Here is a 25,858-nt window from a genome sequence, read left to right as displayed (position 1 = left end):
TTTCTAGAGCACAATATAATCATAAATGTTAAAAATTCATATTTCACAATATAATTGTTAACTAGCTTCTACCACTTATGATGGGAGATCAATAACGGTAAGACAATACGCTTACGAGCAAAGTTTCACTAATTCGAAGTTTAATGTTTCAAATAAGGCAAAGTGCTTACAACCAAACAAAGTTTATTTGGGGAAACAATGTCTTTCGAATTTAGAGTTCTTGAGCTTATTCTGGGCTGAATCCAAATTCTTGTTGCAATTCACTGATTTATATACCTTTCTTGACTACAAATCACTAACCTAAATTCCCTTATAAGGCATGCTGAACATAGCCTATTCACGCATTGTTCACATGGCAACTGTACATCTCTAGGCTACAAAATCTATATGTGACCAATGGGCAAAGTTATACTACTAATTGACATGGGTGAGGATGACTGCATTTTTCAAACATCTAGTTTTCCATTTTTTAAGGTTTCTTATCTCTCCCTCCAGGCCATTTTAATTAAGTCTTAAGGGGTAGTACTAGGTAGTATCATTTCAGTTCTCTCTCTCATGGTCCATGCCATGGCAAGGATGCAGGTATTTAGTTCAAGTGGTGTCTCTATTTATTTCTCTCTGCATTTCTTTTTCTCTTACTCTTTCTATTGTGCTAGAGGGAACCTTTCTGTCTGATTCAGTGTGTGCTGAAGTTAATACTCTACATTTTAACCCTTTGTTACCCACGTCTCAAGTAACGTGATGAAATTGTCATTTGTGTCTTTTAATGCTTTCATTAAAGTTTTTACTTGAAGCCTCAGCCTCTACCAAAAGCCTGGCCTGGCCTGAGACTTGATATTTTAACCTGAAGCTGTGCACTGAACTTGGATTGTGGAGTCTGAGCGTGTGCAATGTACTTAATTCCCCGTACTTAATTCCCCAGGATACAATAGTACCATTCAGTCAGTTACATTGATGATATTTTTCTTTAGCAGTTTCAGCCCAGTTGCTTTTCTTTAAATAATTTTAACACAGATTTATTCAGGTAAAAGTTATAGTGAGATTTTTTTCAAACTGACTGTGTGTGTTTGTGTGTGTATGTGTGTGTGTGTGTGTGTGTGTGTGTGTGTGATGAGATAAAATTGCAAGTGCATTGATTACACACCAGTTGCAGCTTTTGTTTTGTGTTCTATAAACGTCAGAAAATTCATTAAGCTGAGAGGAAGTTGAAAGACAGAAAAAATTTGTCGTACTTCATTCTTATATTCAATTTTCAAAAAAAATCTGTTAAAATTCCTAACCAACCGTCTCATCTGTGTTTTGTTGATGTTTAGAAAAAGTGGATGACCTAAATAAGTAAGTTGAATTTTGAAAGCAAACAAAGCTGCTTTGAGGGAAATGGATAGGAAGGAAAGGTAGGAGGCAGGGAGAAGCAGATTACGTCAAGTTACATCGAGTCTACGGCGCAGAAACAGGCCATTCAGCCCAACTGGCCTATGCCGGCGTTTATGCTCCATACGAGCTTCCTCCCTCCCTACTTCATCTGCTCCTATCAGCAAACCCTTCTATTCCTTTCTCCCTTGTGTGCTTATCTAGCTTCCCCTTATTTGCCTCAACTACTCCTTGTGGTAGCGTGTTCCACATTCTTACCACTTTTTGGGTCAAGAAATTTCTCCTGAATTCCCTATTGGATTTATTAGTGACTATCTTATATTTATGACCTCTAGTTTTGGATGAGGATGAGGAGTATCTCATCCTGCCTGCCTTTGGGGGGATTGAATGGAAATGGGGGGAGTGAATGGAGTGTTAAGCGTGAGCATATTTTAAATTTTGTACGAGACTTCGGGATATAAATTTTTAATCTCTGGAGTATAGTTTTGATACGGGTTTTCCAGGTTTTTTGATTTTTTTTTTCTCTGTTTTATTTCATTAGGTTTAAAATCTGTGCAGGACAGTTTAACAACTGCACCTGATCTCGAGGATAATCAGAGGATGCCTGCAGCTATTCTGGTTTCTCCTTCTCCAGCTGAATCCTGTGACTCCAAGGATAGAAGTGAAGATGAACCTGAAAATGAGGAGACTAGCCAGATGAAGGTAAGCAGGATACTGTCTCTACATAAGCAGAATCTGCATTATATTCTTATTTTAAAGTACTGTAGTTTAAATGCAAGGAGGGTTATGTGGGTGACTTATTTTTAACCAAAGGCTGCTCACTTCCAATATATTTACAGTTAACAGGTAAACCCTTGTAGGGTTGTATGTGGCTGAGGCTATATACATGTGAACATATAATTATGTATGAGCTAATTTAAGAGTGGCTGGGTGATGAATTGGGTATACTGTATTTAGGAGAAACTTGTGTAAGATCATCAAGTGCAGAATTCAAGTGCAAGTTGTACATGAAGGTTATGTTCCAAACATTTTTTAACTTGTTCACTGGTGAGGCTGCATTTATTGCCAATTCCTAGTTGCCGAGAAGGTGCTGGTGGGCCTTCTTCCTAAACCATTGCAATCTTTGTGGTGACGGTGCTCCCATAGTGGTGGTAAGCAGGGAATTGCAGGATTTTGACCTAGCAACTATGAAAGAACAGCAATGTATGTGCAAGTCAGGATGCTTTGTGACTTGGAAAAGAATTTGCAGGTGATGATATTCCCATGCTATTTCTGCTCTTGTCCTTCTTCACGATAGATGTCCCCAGGATGGGAGATGCTGTTGAAGTAAGTTTGGCAAGTTGTTGCAGTGCATCCTGTACATCATACATATTGTAGCCACAGTGTGCCTGTGGTGAAGGGAGTGAATACTGAGTTAAGTGGCAGAGGTGCCGATCAAGCAGACTGCGTTGTCCTGGATGTGTTGAGCTTCTAAGTGTTGCTGCAGCCATCCAGTGGTCTATTATTGTTTCTAATAATGACCCTAGTGAATATTGTTGGGTTCATATTTTTATTTTTCCTCTTGGATTTTTTTTTTATTCGTTCATGGGATGTGGGCATCGCTGGCCAGGCCGGCATTTATTGCCCATCCCTAATTGCCCTTGAGAAGGTGGTGGTGAGCTGTCTTCTTGAACCGCTGCAGTCTGTGTGGTGAAGGTTCTCCCACAGTGCTGTTAGGAAGGGAGTTCCAGGATTTTGACCCAGCGACGATGAAGGAACGGCGATATATTTCCAAGTCAGGATGGTGAGTGACTTGGAGGGGAACATGCAGGTGGTGTTGTTCCCATGTACCTGCTGCTCTTGTCCTTCTAGGTGGTAGAGGTTGCGGGTTTGGGAGGTGCTGCCGAAGAAGTCTTGGCTCCTGGATTCTTGTCTCCTGCACCTTGGATAGCCGACAAACCTCTTCCTGTCAATGGTGCTGAGTGTATGACTGACAGGAAGCCTGAGTGCAGTGAGGTTACACATTTTATTTTTTTCCCCCTTGCAGATGAAGCCGTATGCCATTAGGTGGCACCCAAGTAATTCTAACCTAAAAGTGTTGACACTAATCAAGTTTGGCAGACTAGTTCACGCCAGGCACTTTAAACTGTGATGAAGGAAGCATCTTAATTGTTATGCTGGTGCATTTTGACACCTTTGATACTATATTTATTTTTATTTGTACCAGAAATCATCTAATTAGATAGGTTGAGCACCATTAAGGCTGTCTAATTAGTTTGTATTATTAATATTCAGTTCAAGTAAGAGATTTATGATTTCCATGCTATCTATATCACCTGTACCAAAAATAAATACCTATGATCATGCAAAAATTGGGTAACTGCTCTTTGTGACCTTTTAGTTGTCAATTCAGCTCAGTTGGTAGAGCTCTTGCCTTTGGGTCAGAAGGTTAGGAGGCCAAGTCTTAGTCCAAGACTTCAACACATCATTTAGGCAGACACTTCAGTGCAGTACTGAGGGGATGTTGCATTGTTAGAGGTTCTGTCCTTTGGATAAGACATTAAACTGAGTCCAAGGTCTGCCTGTTCCAATAATTCGGGGATGTTAAAGATTTCATGGCACTATTCAAAGAAGAGCAGGCAGTTCTGGTATTCCACGTAACAACAGTAACTGCAGAATGTAATTCATTGTAAGTGAAGTGCTTTGTGATGTTTCTGAAATGTGATTAGATCTACATCAATGCAGTTTTTTTTCCACTGCTCTCAAATAAGCCATTAGCTGAAGAAAACTATTAAATGAGTTAATTTATAAAAGTAAATAATGTCAACTTCTGGGCTGCTGGAGAAAATATTGTGTTAACCTATCACATATGGCTCTGTTTTGTTTGCAGATTTTGGATGGAATGGTTGATGCTTGTGTCAACACTGATGATGTTGATTTCAAGGTACAGTTTAAATAATTATTTTTAAAAAACACAATGAAGTCATTGTTAGCTTTTTTCCCCTTTTCTCCACTACAATAAACCAGCCAGTTATCATGCTGTTCTTTCATAATAACAACAACTTGCATTTATATAGCACCTTTAACATAGTAAAACATCCCAAGGTGCTTCACAGGAGCGTTATCAAATAAAATTTGACACCGAGCCACATGAGATATTAGGATAGGTGACCAAAAGCTTGGCCAAAGGGGTAGGTTTTCAGGAGCTTCTTAAAATTGAGAGGGGTACGGAGACTTTTAGGGAGGGAATTCTAGAGCTTAGGGCCTAGGCAGCTGAAGGCACAGCCACCAATGGTATCATAGTAGGTACACCACAGGAGGACCCATTTGGCCCATCATGCCTTTGCCAGCTCTTTGAAAGAGCTATCCAGTTTGGCCCATTCCCCTGCTTTTTCCCTGTAGCTCTGTAAATCTTTTCCCTTCAAGTATTTATCCAATTCACTTTTGAAAGTTACTGTTGAATCTGCTTCCACCACCCTTTCAGGCAGTGCATTCCAGATCATAACTCGCTGCTTAAAAAAATGTTTCCCCATGTCGCCTCTGGCTTTTTTTTGCCAATCACCTTAAATCTGTGTCCTCTGGTTACAGACCCTTCTGCCACTGGAAACAGTTTCTTCTTATTTACTCTATTAAAACCGTTCATGATTTTGAACACCTTTATCAAGTCACCCCTTAACCTTCTCTGTTCTAAGGAGAGCCACCCCAGCTTCTCCAGTCTCTCCACACAACTGAAGTCCCATATCCCTGGTACCATTCTAGTAAATCTCTTCTGCACCCTCTCTAAGGCCTTGCCATTGTTTTTTTTTATTCGTTCATGGGATGTGGGCATCACTGGCGTGGTCAGCATTTATTGCCCATCCCTAATTGCCCTTGAGAAGGTGGTGGTGAGCCGCCTTCTTGAACTGCTGCAGTCTGTGTGGTGAAGATTCTCCCACAGTGCTGTTAGGAAGGGAGTGCCAGGATTTTGACCCAGCGGCGATATATTTCCAAGTCAGGATGGTGTGTGACTTGGAGGGGTGTTGTTGACCAGCAGGTGGTGTTGTTCCCATGCGCCTGCTGCTCTTGTCCTTCTAGGCGGTAGAGGTCGGGGATTTTGGAGGTGCTGTCGAAGAAGCCTTAGCGAGTTGCTGCAGTGCATCCTGTGGATGGTACACACTGCAGCCATGGTGCGCCGGTGGTGAAGGGAAGTGAATGTTTAGGGTGGTGGATGGGGTGCCAATCAAGTGGGCTGCTTTGTCCTGGATGATGTCGAGCTTCTTGAGTGTTGTTGGAGCTGCACTCATCCAGGCAAGTGGAAAGTATTCCATTACACTCCTGAAGTGTGGTGCCCAGAATTGAACACAATACTCCAGCTGAGGCCTAACTAGTGTTTTCTAAAGATTTATCATAACTTCGTAACTTTTGTACTCCATGCTTCTATTAATAAAGCCCAGGATCCCACATGCTTTTTTTTAAACAGTCTTCTCAACTTCTCCTGCCACCTTCAAAGATTTGTGTCCGTGAACCCCCAGGTCTCTCTGTTCCTGCAACTCTTTAATTGTACCATTTAGTTTATATTGCCTCTCCTCATTCTTCCTACCAAAATGTATCACTTCACACTTCTCTGCATTAAATTTCACCTGCTACGTGGTCTGCCCATTTCACCAGTCTATCTATGTCCTCCTGAAGTCTGTTACTACCCTTCCTTTGACTACTTTTTTTTTACTATTTATATGTTTATAAAAGACTTTTGGGTTCCCTTTTATGTTAGCTGCTAATCTATCCTCATTCTGTCTCTTTGCCCCTCATTCCCTTTTTTGGATCTCCTCCGTAATTTCTGTATTCAGCCTGTTTCTGTACTGTATTACGAACCTTACATTCATCGTAAGACTCCTTTTTCTGTTTCATTTTAATCTCTATATCTTTAGTCATCCAGGGAGCTCGAGCTTTGAATGCCCTTCCTTTCCCCCTCGTCGGAATTTGTCCACTCTATACCCGAACCAGTTCCTCCTTGAAGGCCTCCCATTGTTTAGTTACTGTTTTGCCTGCCAACTTTTGATTCCAATCTCCCTTTTTAACTCAGTGAAATTAGCCCTCCTCCAATTAAGTGTTTTCACATTTGATTGTTCTTTGTCCTTTTCCATAACTATTCTAAACCTAATAATATTTTGATCACAGTTCCCCAAATGCTCCCCCACTGAAACATGCTCCACCTGCCCCACTTTATTCCCCAGAACTAGATCCAGCACTGTTTCCTTCCTCGTTGGGCTGGAAACACAATGTTCCAGAAAGTTCTCTTGTACACCATTTCAGGAATTCCTCCCCTCCTTTGCCCTTTGCTTTGTTACTGTCCCAGTCTATATTGGGATAATTGAAGCCCCCCATTATCAGTACCTATAGTTCTTGCATCTTTCTGTGATTTGCCTACAAATTTGCTCCTCCATCTCCTTCCCACTATTTGGTGACCCTTAGTATCCTTGGAGTCACTGGACTATTAAGTACCCAATCCTCTCCTCCTTTGAACCAGGTCTCTGTTATTGCCATTATTTCATAGTCCCATTTGGCGATTTGAGCCTGCAGCTCACCAACCTTATTTACCATGTTACGTGCATTTATGCTCATGCACTCCAAACTCATCTTAGTCTGCCTCGCATTTGCCCCCTGTCTAATCCCTCCTATTTCAGAACTATTCTTTGCTCTAGTGCTACTTATTCCTCCCAGTCCTCTATGCACCTTGTTTCTCCTCTCTAATGTTTCATCCTGGTGCTCATCCCCCAGCCAAATTAGTTTAAACCCTACCCCACACAACTAAACCTCCCCATGAGAACATTGGTCCCAGCTCTGTTGAGGTGCAATCCTTCCATCTTGAACAGATCCCTCCAGCCCCTGAGCTTGTCCCAATGCCCCAGGACTCTGAAGCCCTCCCTTCGACACCATTTCTCCAGCCATGCATTTACCTGTCTTATCCTACTATTCCTATACTCACTAGTGTGTGGCACTGGGAGTAATCCAGAGATTACTACCTTTTGAGGTTCTGCTTTTTAACTTCCTCCCTAGCTCCTGAAACTCTAACTGCAGGACCTCAACCCTTTTCCCTCCTATGTTGTTGGTTCCCACATGGACCACAACTTCTGGCTGTTCCCCTTCCCCCCTCAAAATGTTCTGCACCCTCTCATTGATGTCCTTTACCCTGGCACCAGGGAAGCAACACACCATGCGGGATTCCCATCGGCGGTTGCAGAAATGCCTGTCTATCCCCTGACTATCGAATCCTCTTAACAACTGAATTTCTTTTGCCCCACTGTGCAGCTGAGTCTCCCATGGTGCCATGGATTTGCTCCTGACTGCACTCCCCCGAGGTGTCAACACCCTCACTGGTATTCAATACTGAATACTGGTTTGTGAGTGCCACACTCCCAGGGGACTCCTGCACTGCCTGCCTGTTCCTCCTAGTCTGTCTAGTGGTCACCCACTCCCTCTCCACCTGAACTCTCTGTAGCTGCGGGGTGACCACCACCCGAAACGTGCTATCCATGAAACATTCAACTTCCATTATGCACTGTTGTGACGCCAACCGTCCCTCAAGCTCAGAAACTCTGAGCTCGATCTTGAGCAGTCGGCAGCACTTCCTCCACTTGTGGTTTTCCAGGGCTCTCAAAGTGTTCTGGAGTTCCCACATGGCACAGGATGTACATGCGACGAGCCCCAGCTGTCCTGCTACATTAACTAATAATCATTTAAACTGTTTGTTTAGCTTTAAGGCAATTTACTGTTTATCTAACACTAAAACACTAACCACTAAGAACAATAACCACTAAAAACACTAACCAATTAACTAAATACTTACGGACTTACCCTCGCTGCTCCTCCTTGTCTTGTGACGTCACTTTTTGACTTTTTCTTGATTTTTTTGATTCCTTGCGCAGTTCGGTTTAAACTCCGCTCAGCCGCTTCTCCCGAGCTTTATGCTCCACTTAGCCGCTTTTCCGGAGCTGTATGGTGGATCGATTAAAATCGGGATGTGCAAAAGACAAGAATTGGAGGAGCACAGAGATCTTGGAGGATTGTAGGACTGGAGGAGGTCACAGAGATAGGGAGGGGCGACCTGGGTTTTAATTCACCTCAGACTTATGTGATGAAGTCTCCTCTATGTAGGTGCTACGTGAAATTAGCTCAGTAGTTTCAACTCAGTTCATACTGGTTAGTGTTTTTAGTGGTTATTGTTCTTAGTGCAGAGTGAGTCTGCAACACAAAACTGCCCATATTTCGCCACCCACTGTCAGAGAGACTATGAGGATTGGTTAAGTGGGAAAAGGAAAACACTCATGATGTTAGTACGCAGATAATCCAAATGTTTGTCACTTAGTTTGAACACGGCCTAATTTTGCTGTGTAATGTACTGTGTGATGAAGAAAACAGGCATTTAAAACCTGTCTCTTGATTATACAGAACTCGATCATAACATTTCATGCATAGTTTTCAAAATTGTGTAAAAAAAAAGCTAATCAAATATCCTTCTATTAGACTTAAGTTCAGCTTTTCCCTTCTGTAGGAGACTTTCAAGAGGATGGAGGCAGAAAGGAATGGATTAATTCATACCATCGAAGACCTGCGTGACAGCTGCAAACAAATAGAAAATGAAAGCCATCTTGAAATTAAAGCATGGAAACAAAGAATCCAAGAGAAAGAGAAACAGTGTCAGGTATATATCTAATGTTCACCATTATTTAAAAAGTTATTAAAAATAGACATTAGGGAGCTATAGCACTGCTTTAGTTTAGAGGAATAAGACACTTGCCTTGTGATTTACCTAGGAATGGAAAGATAGAGATATTTCTGACACACTGATTAGCATGCTTTAAGTCAAAAGCAGGGGGAGGAATTCCTGTCAATGCCAGTATTAGTAACCAGTGAGTGTGTTAGATTCCTGGGATGAGAGGCTTGTCCTATGAGGAAAGATTGAGTAGAATGGGCCTATACTCCCTGGAGGTTAGAATGAGAGATGATCTCATTGAAACATATAAGATTCTAAGAGGGCTTGACAGGGTAGATGCTGAGAGGATGTTTCCCCTGGCTGGAGAGTTTAGAATTAGGGGGCATAGAATCAGGCTAAGGGGTCAGACATTTTGGACTGAGATGAGGAGGAATTTCTTCAATCAGAGGGTCATGAGTATTTGGAATTCTCCACCCCAGAGGGCTTAGGTTGCTCAGTCATTGAGTATATTCAAGGCTGAGATCGCTAGATTTTTGGACTCTAAGGGAATCAAAGGGATATGGGGATCAGGTGGGAAAGTAGAGTTGAGTTCAAAGATCAACCATGATCTTATTGAATGGTGGAGCAGGCTCGAGGGGCCATATGGCCTACTCCTGCTCCTATTTCTTATACTCTTATGAAGAATAACTTAAGTTAAGTACTAACCCAAGTTTAGGTACATTTCATGGTTTAAAGAATTTCACCGGTGTGAAATGAGGTCTTCATATCTCTAACATCAAGTACAAAAAAAAGGCTTAAGGTTTTGTTAGTGGCCACCTTGGAGATATAATTCCCTTGTGAGTACAGAAATATTCCCAGGAGTTAGTTCCAGCTCAGACCTGCCTATAAGTAGAGAAAAGATACTGAAACTGAAGCTGTCACTAAGTCTCACTGCAGCAGCTTAGCTGTGGTAGTTCATGATCTACAATTGAAAACTACCTATTGGTTTATGGAGGATGGGAGGTTGCAAAGAAAACATTGGAGTAATCGTGTCTGCAGGTGACAAAGGCATAATTAAGGATTTCAGCATCTGATTGGCTGCCTCCACCTCTACCTCAGTCTATGTTACAAAAGTGGAAATAGGCAGTCTTTGTGATGGAGAGGGTACGGTGTTGGAAACTCAGTTCGGGTTTGAACAAGAAGCCGAGGTTGTGAACAGCCTGGTTCAGCCTGAGGCAGTGGCTGAGGAGGGGGATGTGTTCAGTGGCGAGAGTGAAGAATTTGCTATGGAAGCTGAAGACAATGGCTTCAGTTTTATCAATGTTTAGCTTAAGTTTGTCGTACAGGAAAATGAAAGAAATTATCATGGTTTAGTAGGCACTTAATCTATTATATTAACTTGGCTTTGCTAATGTTCCTTTACTTATTTCCATGGGAAACTATGTAATTCTGCCAAGGGAAACTGTTTGGAGGAAAAGTTGTGAAAAGATGAGATTTTCATGTATTTCTTAAAAAAAAAAGTACGGATAACCTAGTCATAACCGTTACAATAGTGGTTCACTGAAATGGTATAGTGCAGTTGGAGCACTGCTGTAAAGTGCCAACTTCATTACTACTGAGCTCAAAACTTCAGACGATCCTTGTATTGTGGTCAGTATTGCTATCCTCTCCAATGCATTCCAAACCATGTGGAATATTATGACATATATCAGAGAATGCACTTTGCAATAGCAGGGGACCGCAACAAGCTATTTTGTATTGTTGCTGAGTGGAATTCCTTTCTGAGATGGTCCTGACTGCATCAAATATACATGTTACAGTGGAGAGGATCAATGGATTGGTGGAATGTAAGTTTCAAAGTGAGAGTGCATTCATCCTCTTCCTGTGCAGAATTTGTAATGGGACAGATAACATGCAGATAGGGTCAATTTTAACTCTAGGCAACCTTAACCTGCAGGCAGCTGAGGAACCCGTCTAAAGCAGGTATCGTGAATTTATCCAAATCAGGGTCCTGTTACATCAATAGGACCCCGATTGAATTTTAACCCGATTCTAAGTTAGACCACCCCTTAATCTTCTTTATTCAAGGGAGTACAAGCCAAGTCTATGCACCTGTCCTCATAGTTTAACCCTTTTACCCCAGTATCATTCTGGTGAACCTGCACTGCATCCCCACCAAGGCCAGTATACCCTCCCTGAGGTGCAGTGCCCAGAATTGAATGCAGTACTCCAGATGGGATCTAACTAGAGCTCTGTACAACTGTAACATAACTTCCACCCCATTGTAGTCCAACCTTCTTCAACATAAGAACATAAGAAATAAGAGCAGGAGTAGGCCACACGGCCCCTCGAGCCTGCTCCACCATTCAGTCAGATCATGGCTGATCTTCGAACTCAACTCCACTTTCCCGCCCTATCGCCGTATCCCTTGATTCCCTTAGAGTCCAAAAGTCTATCCATCTCAGCCTTGAGTATACTCAACGACTGAGCAACCTCAGCCCTCTGGGATAGAGAATTCCAAATATTCACGACTCTCTGATTAAAGAAATTCCTCCTCATCTCAATCCTAAATGTCCGACCCCTTATCCTGATACTATGTCCCCTAGTTCTAGACTCTCCAGCCAGGGGAAACATTCTCTCAGCTTCTACCATGTCAAGCCCTCTTAAAATCTTATATGTTTCAATGAGATCACCTCTCATTCTTCTAACCTGCAGAGAGTATAAGCCCATTCTACCCAATCTTTCCCCATAGGACAACCCTCTCATTGCAGGAATCAATCTAGTGAACCTTTGTTGCACCACCTCTTAGATAAGGAGACCAAAACTGCACACAGTACTCCAGGTGTGGTCTCACCAAAGCCCTGTACAAGTACAGCAAAACTTCCCTATTCTTGTACTCCAACCCCCTTGCAATAAAGGCCAAAATACCATTTGCCTTCCTAAATGCATGCTGTACCTGCATGTTAACTTTCTGTGTTTCGTGTACAAGGACACCCAAATCCCTCTGATCACCAACATTTAATAGTTTCTCACTATCTTAAAAAATATTCAGTTTTTCTATTCTTCCTACCAAAGTGAATATCCTCACATTTTGCCACATTATACTCCATCTGCCACCTTCTTGCCCAACCACTCAACCTGTCGATATCCCTTTGCAGACTCTTTGCGTCTTCCTCACTGCTTACTTTCCCACTTAGCTTCGTATCATCAGCAAACGTGGATGCTTTACACTCAGTCCCTTCGTCTAAGTCATTAATTTAGATTATAAATAGCTGAGGCCCAAGCACTAATCCCTGCGGCACCCCACTAGTTACAACCTGCCAACCAGAAAATGACCCGTTTATTCCTACTCTCTTTTCTGTCCGTTAACCAATCCTCAATCCATGAACCCTAATCTTGTATAAGAACCTCTTGTGTGGCACCTTATCGAATGCCTTTTGAAAATCCAAATATACTACATATACTGCTCCCCCCTTATCTACTCTGCTAGTTACACCCTCAAAAAAATTCTACTAGATTTGTCAAACACGATTTCCCTTTCATAAAACCATGTTGACTCTGCCTAATCATATTATGATTTTCTAAGTGCCCTATTACTACATCCTTAATAATAGATTCTAGCATTTTCCCTACTACAGATGTCAGACTAACTGGCCTATAGTTCCCTGTTCTCTCTCCATCCTTTCTTGAATAGCGAAGTTACATTTGCTCTCTTCCAATCCGCAGGGACTGTTCTAGAATCTAGGGAATTCTGAAATATCAATACCAATGCATCCACTATCTCTGCAGCCAACTCTTTTAAAACCCTAGGATGTAGGCCATCAGATCCTACGGATTTATCAGCTTTTAGACCCATTAATTTTTCTAAAACTTTTTCTTTACTAATTTTAATTACTTTAAGTTCCTTACTATCATTAGACCCTTGGTTCCCCACTATTTCCCCATTATTTTTTGTGTGATTAAAAGCTAACATCCCATTAGCCTTTAAAATTATTTTTTGTACCTGTCCACTAAATCTTCTGCTCATCCACAGTTTCTAACTTCTCGCCATTTAGAAAATACTCTGATCTATCTTTCTTAGATCCAAGTGGATGACCTCACACTTTCCCATATTGAACTCCATCTGCCACAGTTTGGCCCACTCACTTAATCGATCAATGTCCCTTTGCAACTTTCTGCTTCCATCCACACTACTTACTGTGCCACCTAACTTAGTGTCGTCAGCAAACTTAGATATAAGGCTCTCTATTCCTTCATCCCGAGTCATTTATAAATATAGTGAAAAGCTTTGTCCCCCCATACAGATCCCTGGGGGACACCACTAGTCACATCCTGCCAATATCCATTATCCCGACTCTCCTACCTCCTAACCAACTCCCTATCCAAACCAAGAGGTAGCCTCCAATTCCATGTACTCTCATTTTTGTTAACAGTCTCTTATGTAGAACCTTGTCGATATAGCGCCTTTCACGACCTAAGGACGTTCTAAAGCAGTCTACGGCTAATAAAGTACTTTTGAAGTGCAGTCACTGTTGTAATGTAAGGAAATATGGCAGCCAATTTGCTCACAGCAAGCTGCCACAAACAACTGTGAGATAAATGAGCAGATAATCTGTTTTGGTAGTGTTGGTTGAGGGTTGAATATTGGCCACGGCACCAATGCAGTTCCCATGTTCTTCGAATAGTGCCATGGGATCTTTTGTGTCCACCTGAGAGAGTAGACTGGACCTCGGTTTAACATCTCGTCCAAAAGAAAGTTTTCAGTTTAATACTGATTTGTGCAGAATTGTGGCTATTTTGTGGTGTGATCCTGTGACTACTAAGGAACTAGACTACCGAGACCCATTTTATGTAGTACTCTTAGAATCAGCAGAAAGAGAGGGTGGTGAGTTCCGTCCTGTTGATCTGGGCTGGAATCAGATCCATGTTGCAGAGATGAAAGAACAGTGTGCTAACAGTGTGCTAACAGTGGGCCACTGATCTTCACAATTCATATTTTAAAATGCTTAATTTAGAAATGTGGTTTTGGTAGAAAAATGTTTTTTTTAGAAGCATTTGCAAATTTGAAAGATGGGTTTAAGCAGCAAGAATTTCATGCTGTAATAAATGTAATGGACCAGTGGAAGAGGTTAATATTAAAATAGATTTGCTGGAACTGTTAATGAAACAAATACATCTGCCACTCCATGTAACTAAATTATCAAAGACTGGAAAGTGATGTTCAGTATCAATATTTTCTGTCTATCCATCCATTAAACCCATTAACCTGTCCCAATAATTTATTTCAAATGGGTACACAGAGCAGTGTTTTAAAGATCATTTTCAGCTCCTCTTCTCTGTAATTGGATAATGAAAACATTTTAATAATTTGCAATAAAAATGCTGTGCAGTTCCTTTTTCAATCATTTTCTTAATCATTCTCATAACTAGAGCATAATTTTGTGCATTCTTTTGTACAGAGAATATTAACATAGCAGAAATTAATAGCAACTATTGCTAAATATTAAAAGCTGAACATAAGAAATTGAAGCAGGAGTAGACCATATGGCCCCTCGAGCCTACTCCGCCATTCATTAAGATAATGGCTGATCTTCTACCTCAACTCCACTTTCCCGCCCTATCTGCTTTCTTCCTACCAAAGTGGATAATTTCACATTTCCCCACATTATACTGCATCTGCCACCTTCTCACCCACTCACTTAACCTTTGCAGTCTCTTTGTGTCCTCCACACAGCTTACTTTCTCACCTATCTTTGTATCGTCAGCAAACTTGGATACATTGCACTTGGTCCCCTCATCTAAATCATTAATATAGATTGTAAACAGCTGAGGCCCAAGTACTGATCCTTGCGGCACCCCACTAGTTACAACCTGCCGACCCGAAAATGACCTGTTTATTCCTACTCTTTGTTTTGTGTCTGTTAACCAATCCTCAGTCCATGCTAATATATTACCCCCAATCATATGAGCCCTAATCTTGTGTAACAACCTCTTGCGTGGCAGCTTAGTGAATGCATTTTGAAAATCCAAATATACTACATCCAATGGTTTACCCTTATCTACCCTGCTAGTTACACCCTGAAAAAAACACTAATAGATTTATCAAACACGATTTCCCTTTCATAAAACTGTGTTGACTCTGCCTAATCACATTATGATTTTCTAAGTGCCCTGTTACTACGTCCTTAATAATAGATTCTGGCATTTTCCCTACTACAGATGTCAGGCTAACTGGCCTTTGGTTCCCTGTTTTCTCTCTTTCCCCCGCCCCCCCCTTTCTTGAATAGTGGGGTTACATTTGCTACCTTCCAATCCATGGGGATCATTCTAGAATCTAGGGAATTTTGGAAGATCAAAACCAATGCATCCACCATCTCGCCAGCCACCTCTTTTAAAACCCTAGGATGTAGGCCATCAGGTCTGGGGGATTTGCTGGCTTTTAGTCCCATTACTTTCTTCAGTACTTTTTCTTTAATCCTAATTACTTTACGTTCCACCCTCTCATTAGACCCTTGGTTCCCCACTATTTCCGGTATGTTTTTTGTGTCTTCTACTGTGAAGACAGATACAAAATATTTGCTTAACATCTCAGTCATTTCCTTATTCCCCATTATAATTTCTCCTGTCTCTGCCCCGAAGGGACCCACTTTTACTTTTGCTAATCTCTTCCTTTTTACATACTTATAGAAGCTCTTACAATCTGTTTTTATATTTTTTGCTAGTTCACCTTCATATTCTGTTTTCTCCCTCTTTATCAATTTCTTGGTCATCCTTTCTAAAACCCTCCCAATCCTCAGGCTACTACTCTTTTTGGCAACATTGTTAGCCTTTTCTTTTAATCTAATACGATCCTTAACTTCACTAGTTAGCTATGGTTGGATCATTTTTCCTGTGGAGGTTTTATTCCTCAATGGAATGTATATTTGCTGAGAATTATGAATTATTTCTTTAAATGTTCGCCATTGCTTATCTACCATCATATCTTTTAATCTAATTTCCCAACCTACCTTAGCTAACTCGCCCCTCATACCTACATAATTGGGTTTGTTTAAATTTAAGCCCCTAGTTTCAGACTCAACTTCATCACTCTCAAACTCGATATGAAATTCTATTATATTATGATCACTCTTGCCTAAAGGATCCTTAACTATAAGATTACTAATTAATGCTGTCTCATTACACAATACTAGATCTAAATTTGCCTATTCCCTAGTTGGTTCATCAACATATTGTTCTAGAAAACTGCCTCGAATGCATTCCATGAACTCGTCCTCCAAATTACTTTTGCCAATTTGGTTTGTCCAGTCTATATGAAGATTAAAGTTCCCCATGATTATTGCATTACCCTTGTTACATGCTTCTCTAATTTCCTGATTTATACTCTGTCCAACACTATAGCTACTGTTAAGGGGCCTATAAACTACTCCCACCAGTGTTTTCTGCTCCTTGTTATTTCTTAGCTCCACCCATATTGACTCTACATCCTGATTTTTGATCCTCAAAAGACTAAACTATTCTATTGGTCAGATAATTGTAGTGCCATAAGGCTAAATGTTATATCCTTTGTATTTGCCCTTCGCCTTAGCCTGCACACATCCTGTAACTAAGAGGCAAGCCGTTAATGTGCTCCTAAATCGCTGCCATGAGCTAGTCAATTTGAAGAGCAATTTAAGGATGACTGTTCTTCTGCTTTTTTTTTCCTCCTTCATCTGTGGGAAGCAACCTGGCTTGCAGTCAGGAACTTCACATTCAGCCCAACAGAGATCAAACCGTTCCTCCTACCACTGTAGTGCTGCTTGTTGGTCCTACAGTGCATTCCACCTACTCCATGTATGCTTTCTAATGCTAATTTGAGAAATTCTTGAGTGGTCGGATTATTTTGATTCTGCAAGTCTGCTCACATTTCAGTTGCAAATTGTTTTTAATGTGTTCATTTAAAAGGCAAACTGCATTTTTTTTCATCCCTCAGGGCCTCCAGCAAGAAATTGTAAGTATCCACCATCAACTCCAGGAGGAATCTTGCAAGCTGATCCAGGAACAGAAAAATCAAATACAGTTCATGAAAGTCAAAGAACAAGTTGGAGTCAAAAAATCTCAATTAGAAAGGTACCATAACATTTAAAATACAGTGCAATTGTGCATTGGTTGTAGAGTTTATAAAAACATTTATGACTGTTACAATTTGGGCTTTCTCCCAACTTTCTCTCGCCCTCTTTCTCCATGTTCACAGCACAGTGGAGTTTAAACATGCCACAGAATTAACAATTGCCCCTTTACACCCACGTGTAGCACATACCTTGTCCACGTTGAAAGGTGGAAAATGTCATTCTGTCAGATCATGTAGTTCAAGCTAAAATTAATAATTGAATTCATTTACAAGATTCATAATTACACAGAAGCAAAAAGACTGCAGCAGATAATCAGCAATGCAATGCTTGACTTACACAATACTTGATTATGTCTCAAAAATATTAAAATGATCTCAAATTTTAAAGCCTTTTTCAGAATTATTTAACCGAGACTTGGATAAAAGTTATGTGGGTGCTTCTTTGCTCCATATAATTGTGTCTCACCACCATGATGGGTAAACTAGAGGTTGCAACAAGGCTACCTTGATCTTGTTACTGGCTGCATAAAGTGGGAGCAATGCATAAAGTGTCCAACTTGGGGATAACTAAACAAACATCAGAAGAATATCTTTTTGTTCTTGCCCTTTTGGAATTGTTCACAATAGAGTGAACAGGGTTGATAGATTGAATGGCCCTTCCTTATTCCATACTTTGTTATTTAATTAGAAGTGTATTTTCATTCACCATTGTGCACCTTACAAAGAGCAAATCCCTGCACACTGAGTGAATGGCCAGTCTTGCAGTCAAAGGAGGAGATTGCAGGGGCTCTAACACATATATTCAGAACCTCTCTGGCCACAGGGGATGTGCCAGAGGACTGGAGAACCGCTAATGTAGTACCATTATTCAAGAAGGGGAGTAGGGAAAAACCGGGGAACTACAGGCCAGTGAGCCTAACATCAGTGGTAGGAAAATTATTGGAAAAAATTCTAAAGGACAAAATTAGTCTCCACTTGGAGAAGCCAGGATTAATCAGGGATAGTCAACATGGCTTTGTCAAGGGAAGATCATGTCTGACTAATTTGATTGAATTTTTTGAGGGGGTGAGTAGGCGTGTGGATGAGGGTAACGCAGTGGATGTGGTATACATGGATTTCAGTAAGGCCTTCGATAAAGTCCCCCACAGGAGACTGGTCAAGAGGTACGAGCCCATGGAATCCAGGGTGCCTTGGCACTTTGGATACAAAACTGGCTTAGTGGCAGAAGGCAGAGGGTGATGGTCGAAGGTTGTTTTTGTGACTGGAAGCCTGTGGCCAGTGGGGTACCACAGGGATCGGTGCTGGGTCCCTTGCTGTTTGTGGTCTACGTTAATGACTTGGATATGAATGTAAAAGGTATGATCAGTAAGTTCGCTGATGATACAAAAATTGGTAGGGTGGTAAATAGCGAGGAGGATAGCCTCAGTCTGCAGGATGATATAGATGGGTTGGTCAGATGGGCGGAACAGTGGCAAATGGAATTTAACCCGGAAAAGTGCGAGGTGATGCACTTTGGAGGGACTAACAAGGCAAGGGAATACACAATGAATGGGAGGACCCTAGGCAAGACAGAGGGTCAGAGGGATCTTGGTGTGCAAGTTCACAGATCCCTGAAGGCGGCGGAACAGGTAGATAAGGTGGTAAAGAAGGCATATGGGATACTTGCCTTTATTAGCCGAGGCATAGAATATAAGAGCAAGGAGGTTATGATGGAGCTGTATTAAAACACTGGTTAGGCCACAGCTGGAGTACTGTGTGCAGTTCTGGTCGCCACACTACAGGAAGGATGTGATCGCTTTGGAGAGGGTGCAGAGGAGATTCACCAGGATGTTACCAGGGCTGGAGCGCTTCAGCTATGAAGAGAGACTGGGAAGATTGGGTTTGTTTTCCTTGGAGCAGAGGAGGCTGAGGGGGTACATGATTGAGGTGTACAAAATTATGAGGGGCACAGATAGGATGGATACTAAGGAGCTTTTTCCCTTCGTTGAGGGTTCTATAACAAGGGGACATAGATTCAAGGTAAAAGGCGGGAGGTTTAGAGGGGATTTGAGAAAGAACTTTTTCACCCAGAGCGAGGTTGGAGTCTGGAACTCACTGCCTGAAAGGGTTGTGGAGGCAGGAACCCTCACAACATTCAAGAAGCATTTGGATGAGCACTTGAAATGCCATAGCATACAAGGCTACGGACCAAATGCTGGAATATGGGATTAGAGTAGACAGGGCTTGATGGCCAGCGCGGACACGATGGGCCGAAGGGCCTCTATCCGTGCTGTATAACTCTATGACTCTAATTATTTTAAAAAACTTACTGTGTTTTGTGTCACCACTCCCTGCCTCAACTCCAAAATGTGACATACTTTAGAGTCAGAAGAGAGGCAGTTTTAACTTGGATTCTGGGAGTTGTCACAGACTGATTTCAGAGTGAAATTTGCCTACCCCTTCAACTAGTCATCTTCCCTTACCCTACACTACACCCAAGTAACAAGTACCCCCCTCATCTCAGATCTTCAATGCTTTCCATCCCAACTATTCACTATGCCCACAACTCTTCACTTACTCAACTCCCTTAACTACTCTCCATCTCTCTCAAATGCTTACAAACCCATAACCCCTCCCACAAACCATATTATCTCACTTGCTGTAAGAAATGCCACAGCAGATCTGCTTTCATATAAAACAGTTCATTTCCCAACAGTGACTACACTTCAAAAGTAATTAATTGGTTGTGAAGTGCTTTGTGACATTCTGAGGTCATAAAAAGCTCTTTAAATGCAAATTCCTTCTTTCTTTATATCTTCTGACTGCCCATAAGTAACACCACCATAGATCAACTTTTAAATACATTAGCCAATCCTCCGTAGCATTGCACATGAGGAGTCAAAATTAAGTCTGGTCTTCAAATGAAGAAAGGTTAGAGGGCAGGGATAATTGGACCAGGGTGCACAGATATAAGTCAGTCCCCATTTTAAAGTCATACATTCTGTCCCTAATTTTATATAACACTTTGACTTTATATTATTATTGATAGTTTACATAGGCCATTTCTATTATAAATGCTGACGTATGAATTGATAATGGAAATTTTCTCACAAAAGTGTGACAGTAATGTGTCCACGGGAAGTGAGGTTTTGTAGACACAAAGTGCATACAAACATAAGGTTTTTATGATACTATACTGAAAAATCTATTAGTCTACTAATGATTCAAAATGTGTTTTTCCTCTAAGGAATTTGAATTAGCCACTAATTCAAATTTTGAAACAGCAAGGAACAAGACTTCGAAAATAGACAGCAGGGATCAGGACTTCTAAAATAGACTGGGTAGCAGGATTTCAACAAATAGACGATGGGGAGCAGGACTTCCAATAGATAGATAGTAAGAGTAAAAAATGGCAGGCAATTGGAATCTTAAAAAAAAAATGGGGTGTGGAACCAGACTTAAAAAAAAGGACTTCAAAATAATGGGTGATGGGAATTTAAAAAGACAGTAGAAAACGAGACTGTGACAAAAATGAAGCAATTTTATCAATGTATCATAATACTGATTTTTCTTTCTGTCACACTATATATGGAGTTAAAAGCCAGGTTTACTCACAGAAGATGGCCCACCTTGTTTTGATCTAGTATCTGCAGAATATAGATGTTTTGTCTGTGATTGGTACTATATAGCTGCATAGATATTTTGTCTAGTAAAGTGATGAAGGGAGGATGGTAAAGTGACATTGTGTTCAATTGTTGATCAAGTTTAGTAAGACTGCGGTGGAGCCTGTATATTGGAGTAAAAATCACAATGTCATATGGGCAGGTGGGAGTTTGACTATTTTCCACAGAGAGGATTTGGGAATGAGTTATGTTTAAGTCTTGTGTTTTAAAATTAAGTGATTTCACACAGATTTAAAACCCTCCTTACAGTGGCTGAGACAAAGGGGATTGATAATGAGCCATCTATCCTTACTGTTTTCCACAACAACCAGGGGAAATAACTAAGTCTTATCTTACTTCAGAGTAGAAGGGGTTTGTCTGCTTAGAACACACTCTTAGAAAAGAGTTTGGTTGACAAGTCTGTTGGTGAATCCCTGAACAGAGAAGAGGTTTGGGGAAGGAATAGCAGTCCTACTTCCTAGGAACACAGGGAGAAAAAGGATAAAGGGATACTGTAAAGTCAGTTCAGTTAGATCTTGATGTGGAGATGCTGGTGATGGACTGGGGTTGACAATTGTAAACAATTTTACAACACCAAGTTATAGTCCAGCAATTTTATTTTAAATTCACAAGCTTTCGGAGGCTTCCCCCTTCGTCAGGTGAACGATGTGAAAATGAAATCCTCGAAATGAAATCGCATTTATAATTCACAGAACAATGCTTGGTGAGTACAGACAGTTTTTTCAACTGCCCGTTGCCAAGGCAATCAGTGTGCAGACAGACAGGTGTTACCTGCCAGGTCTCACAGAATATACAAATCACCAAAAAAAAAACAACAAACAAAAAAAAACAGAGATAGAGAGGTAGAAACATAGAAAAGACAGCAACTGACCCGTTATATTAAAAACAGATAACATTTGTTCGCTGGTGGGGTAACGTGTAGCGTGACATGAACCCAAGATCCCGGTTGAGGCCGTCCTCATGGGTGCGGAACTTGGCTATCAATTTCTGCTCGACGATTTTGCGTTGTCGTGTGTCTCGAAGGCCGCCTTGGAGTACGCTTACCCGAAGGTCGGTGGATGAATGTCCATGACTGCTGAAGTGTTCCCCGACTGGGAGGGAACCCTCCTGTTTGGCGATTGTTGCGCGGTGTCCGTTCATCCGTTGTCACAGCGTCTGCATGGTCTCGCCAATGTACCATGCTCTGGGGCATCCTTTCCTGCAACGTATGAGGTAGACAACGTTGGCCGAGTCACAGGAGTATGAACCATGCACCTGGTGGGTGGTGTCCTCTCGTGTGATGGTGGTATCTGTGTCAATGATCTGGCATGTCTTGCAGAGGTTACCGTGGCAGGGTTGTGTGGTGTCGTGGACGCTGTTCTCTTGAAAGCTAGGTAATTTGCTGCGAACGATGGTCTGTTTGAGGTTGGGTGGCTGTTTAAAGGCGAGTAGTGGAGGTGTGGGGATGGCCATAGCGAGGTGTTTGTCCTCATTGATGACATGTTGAAGGCTGCGGAGAACATGGCGTAGTTTCTCCGCTCCGGGGAAGTACTGGACGACAAAGGGTACTCTGTTGGTTGCGTCCCGTGTTAGTCTCCTGAGGAGGTCTATGCGATTTTTTGCTGTGGCCCGTCGGAACTGTCGATCGATGAGTCGAGCGTCATATCCCGTTCTTACTAGGGCGTCTTTCAGCGTCTGTAGGTGTCCATCGCGTTCCTCCTCGTCTGAGCAGACCCTGTGTATTCGCAGGGCCTGTCCATAGGGGATGGCCTCTTTGACGTGGTTAGGGTGGAAGCTGGAAAAGTGGAGCATCGTGAGGTTGTCCGTGGTCTTGCGGTAGAGTGAGGTGCTGAGGTGCCCGTCTTTGATGGAGATTCGTGTGTCCAAGAAAGAAACTGATTCTGAGGAGTAGTCCATGGTGAGCTTGATGGTGGGATGGAACTTGTTGATGTTATCGTGTAGTCTCTTTAGTGATTCCTCACCGTGGGTCCATAGAAAGAAAATGTCGTCGATGTATCTGGTGTATAGTGTTGGTTGGAGGTCTTGTGCAGTGAAGAAGTCCTGCTCGAACTTGTGCATGAAAATGTTGGCGTATTGGGGTGCGAATTTGGTCCCCATGGCTGTTCTGTGTGTTTGGGTAAAGAACTGGTTATCGAAGGTGAAGACATTGTGATCCAGGATGAAGCGGATGAGTTGTAGGATGGCGTCCGGAGATTGGCTGTTGTTGGTGTTGAGTATTGATGCTGTCGCAGCGATGCCGTCATCGTGGGGGATACTGGTGTATAGTGCCGAGACGTCCATCGTGGTGAGAAGTGTTCCTGGTTCAACTGGTCCGTGGGTACTGAGTTTTTGTAGGAAGTCTGTAGTGTCGCGACAGAAGCTGGGGGTTCCCTGTACGATGGGTTTCAGGATGCCCTCGATGTATCCAGAGAGGTTCTCACACAGGGTTCCGTTGCCTGATACGATAGGACGTCCGGGTGTGTTGGCTTTGTGTATCTTTGGGAGGCAGTAGAAGTCTCCCACGCGGGGAGTACGTGGGATGAGAGTGCGTAGGATGTTTTGAAGGTCTGGATCGAAGGTCTTGATCAGTTTGTTGAGCTGGTGGGTGTGTTCTTTGGTCGGGTCTGTGGGTAACCGTCTGTAGTGTTCCTGGTTCTGTAGTGTTCAACCGGGATCTTGGGTTCATGTCACGCTACACGTTACCCCACCAGCGAACAAATGTTATCTGTTTTTAATATAACGGGTCAGTTGCTGTCTTTTCTATGTTTCTACCTCTCTATCTCTTTTTTTTGTTTGTTGTTTTTTTTTGGTGATTTGTATATTCTGTGAGACCTGGCAGGTAACACCTGTCTGTCTGCACACTGATTGCCTTGGCAACGGGCAGTTGAAAAAACTGTCTGTACTCACCAAGCATTGTTCTGTGAATTATAAATGCGATTTCATTTCGAGGATTTCATTTTCACATCGTTCACCTGACGAAGGGGGAAGCCTCCGAAAGCTTGTGAATTTAAAATAAAATTGCTGGACTATAACTTGGTGTTGTAAAATTGTTTACAGTTAGATCTTGGAAGAGAGTCTAGCCTACCAAGAACTCAATCCAATAATTTATGGTTCCAGCCAAATACTCTGTTTCTGACAGCTTTTATTAGAATGTTTACAGTTTCTAACCCAGGTAATAATTAGAGGCTGAGGCTGTTCCAACTGACAAAATAATACAGGTGATGGAGGTGATAATGAGAGACCATTTCAAAATTCTACTTTTTTTTTGAAAAATGAACTTCAATTACGATGAAGAAATCACTCCATCTTTCACTCAGCTTAATGCACCTTCTGAAATTTATAGAACATAAAACAAAAGCTACAACAATAGTCTGTCTGTCTTTCTTTCACTCATTCATTCAACCCTCTCTCACACAAACCCTCTCTGTTTAAAAAAAATACACAACTTCTCTGTTTAAAAATAACTCACATAAACTTTACTGGAATAAAGTTTTTCAAATTTGACTCAGCTTTTTCCAAAGAATTTTGAAAAAATAACAGCAGCAATTTCTAAAAGCTAAAGAAAAATACACTAGCAGTTCAATGACTGAATGGGAAATTGAGTACATGGCACACTGGGATTAGTTCTGATTGTTCTAGCAAAGAGCCAGCACAGGCAAGATGGGAAAAATGCCCTCCTTCTGTGATGTAAACTTCTAGGATTCTAAGGGCTAGATATTCGGTCGTGTAGCGTCCGTTTTTCAGGTGCTATGTGGCCTCCTAAGGTCCCAAAATGGCATCCAGAATGTGTACGCATGCTTCTAGCATGACGTGCGCCGGACGTCATTTTGGTAAAGGCGTTTGCGCACGTGCAGATAACAAACGCTGGCATCCTATAAAGTAAGAAGAATATGCGTTAGATCAGTGCGCAACGCTGATTTAAAGGAATAGACACCATTTTGGCACTCAACACTCCAGCCAATGAACTTTCTTAACCACAAACAGCTGAACATGTCTTAGATGGCCTGGTGGAACCCCCACTAGTGTTATTTAAAGGGATCATGCAGGTATTGCAGTTTAGTGGCTGGATTATTGCTTCTGGCTGCTGGTACAATTGTACATGTTTGTTGAAGCTTCCTACGCTTGGATAGAATTGCTGTGGTATATAAAGCGTGGTTTGGCAGGTCCTGCATTACCGTTGGTGTCATTTACAACATTGTGCTGAACAAGATTCCTGGCAACCATGGGTGGCCTCCTCGGGCTCCCGCTGGGCATAGAACACGACTGGGAGCATGCAGAGAGGCTCCGCAGAGCAGGTCAAGCTGCGAGGAGAGGGAGGAGGTGCAGGGCACTGAGCAGGAGGCCCTATCCCATGAGGGCCTTCAGGGAATAATACTGTTACTTCAACATGAGCGAAGATCAGTGCATCCAACGGCTGCGATTCAACAAACAGATTGTGACACAGATATGTCAACTGCTGCAGCCACAACTGCAGCCTCAGAGCAGGGCAAGGACAGCATTGCCTGTGGCTGTCAAGGTAACCGTGGCGCTGAACTTTTACGGCTCTGGGTCCTTTCAGGCCTCTGCTGGCGATATGTGCAACATCTCACAGTTTGCAGTGCACTGCTGCATAAAGGAGGTCACTGTACGAGCTGCGCAACAGGTTAATCACGTTACGTCTTGACAGAGGAGCAGAACAAGCGAGCACAAGTGTTTGCTCGCGTTGCAGGCTTCTCCATGGTGCAGGGTACCATTGATCGCACACGTATAGCTATGCGTGCTCCACATCTCAACTCAGCCACTTTTATAAACAGGAAGGGGTTCCACTCCCTGTGCAGCTAGTGTGCGACCACACGCAGCGCATCATGCAGGTCAGTGCCCGCTACCCTGGCAGCAGTCACGAAGCCTTCATTATGCGGCAGTCCAACATCCCAATTATCCTTGCACCGGCTCGGCAAGTCAAAGGCTGACTACTGGGTGACGAGGACTATCCCCTCATGAGGTGACTGAGGACTCTGGACAGGTATGCACGCACACGTGCAGAGCAGGCCTACAACGAGAGCTATGTGGCCAAAAGGAACACCATCGAGCACATCGTAGGCCTCATAA

The 25,858-nt window shown here is 42.2% G+C and overlaps 1 protein-coding gene across 4 annotated transcripts in view; it reads left to right on the top strand.

Annotated features, from left to right (window-relative positions):
* LOC137327359 (E3 ubiquitin-protein ligase DZIP3-like) overlaps positions 1–25,858 on the top strand; it is a 124,821-nt gene that overhangs the window by 60,227 nt on the left and 38,736 nt on the right. For all 4 annotated transcript variants that reach the window (XM_067993069.1, XM_067993068.1, XM_067993072.1 and 1 more), the window contains exons 13-16: positions 1,913–2,073; positions 4,241–4,294; positions 8,882–9,031; positions 16,992–17,128. In XM_067993069.1, coding sequence (XP_067849170.1) covers positions 1,913–2,073; positions 4,241–4,294; positions 8,882–9,031; positions 16,992–17,128 — 502 coding nt within the window. The remainder of the gene's footprint in view (positions 1–1,912; positions 2,074–4,240; positions 4,295–8,881; positions 9,032–16,991; positions 17,129–25,858) is intronic.

This window comes from Heptranchias perlo, chromosome 11 (assembly GCF_035084215.1).
Source record: "Heptranchias perlo isolate sHepPer1 chromosome 11, sHepPer1.hap1, whole genome shotgun sequence".
Taxonomy (NCBI): Eukaryota; Metazoa; Chordata; class Chondrichthyes; order Hexanchiformes; family Hexanchidae; genus Heptranchias; species Heptranchias perlo.
Note: the sequence above shows the minus strand (reverse complement) of the source record. Positions and strands in the feature narration are given on the sequence as shown.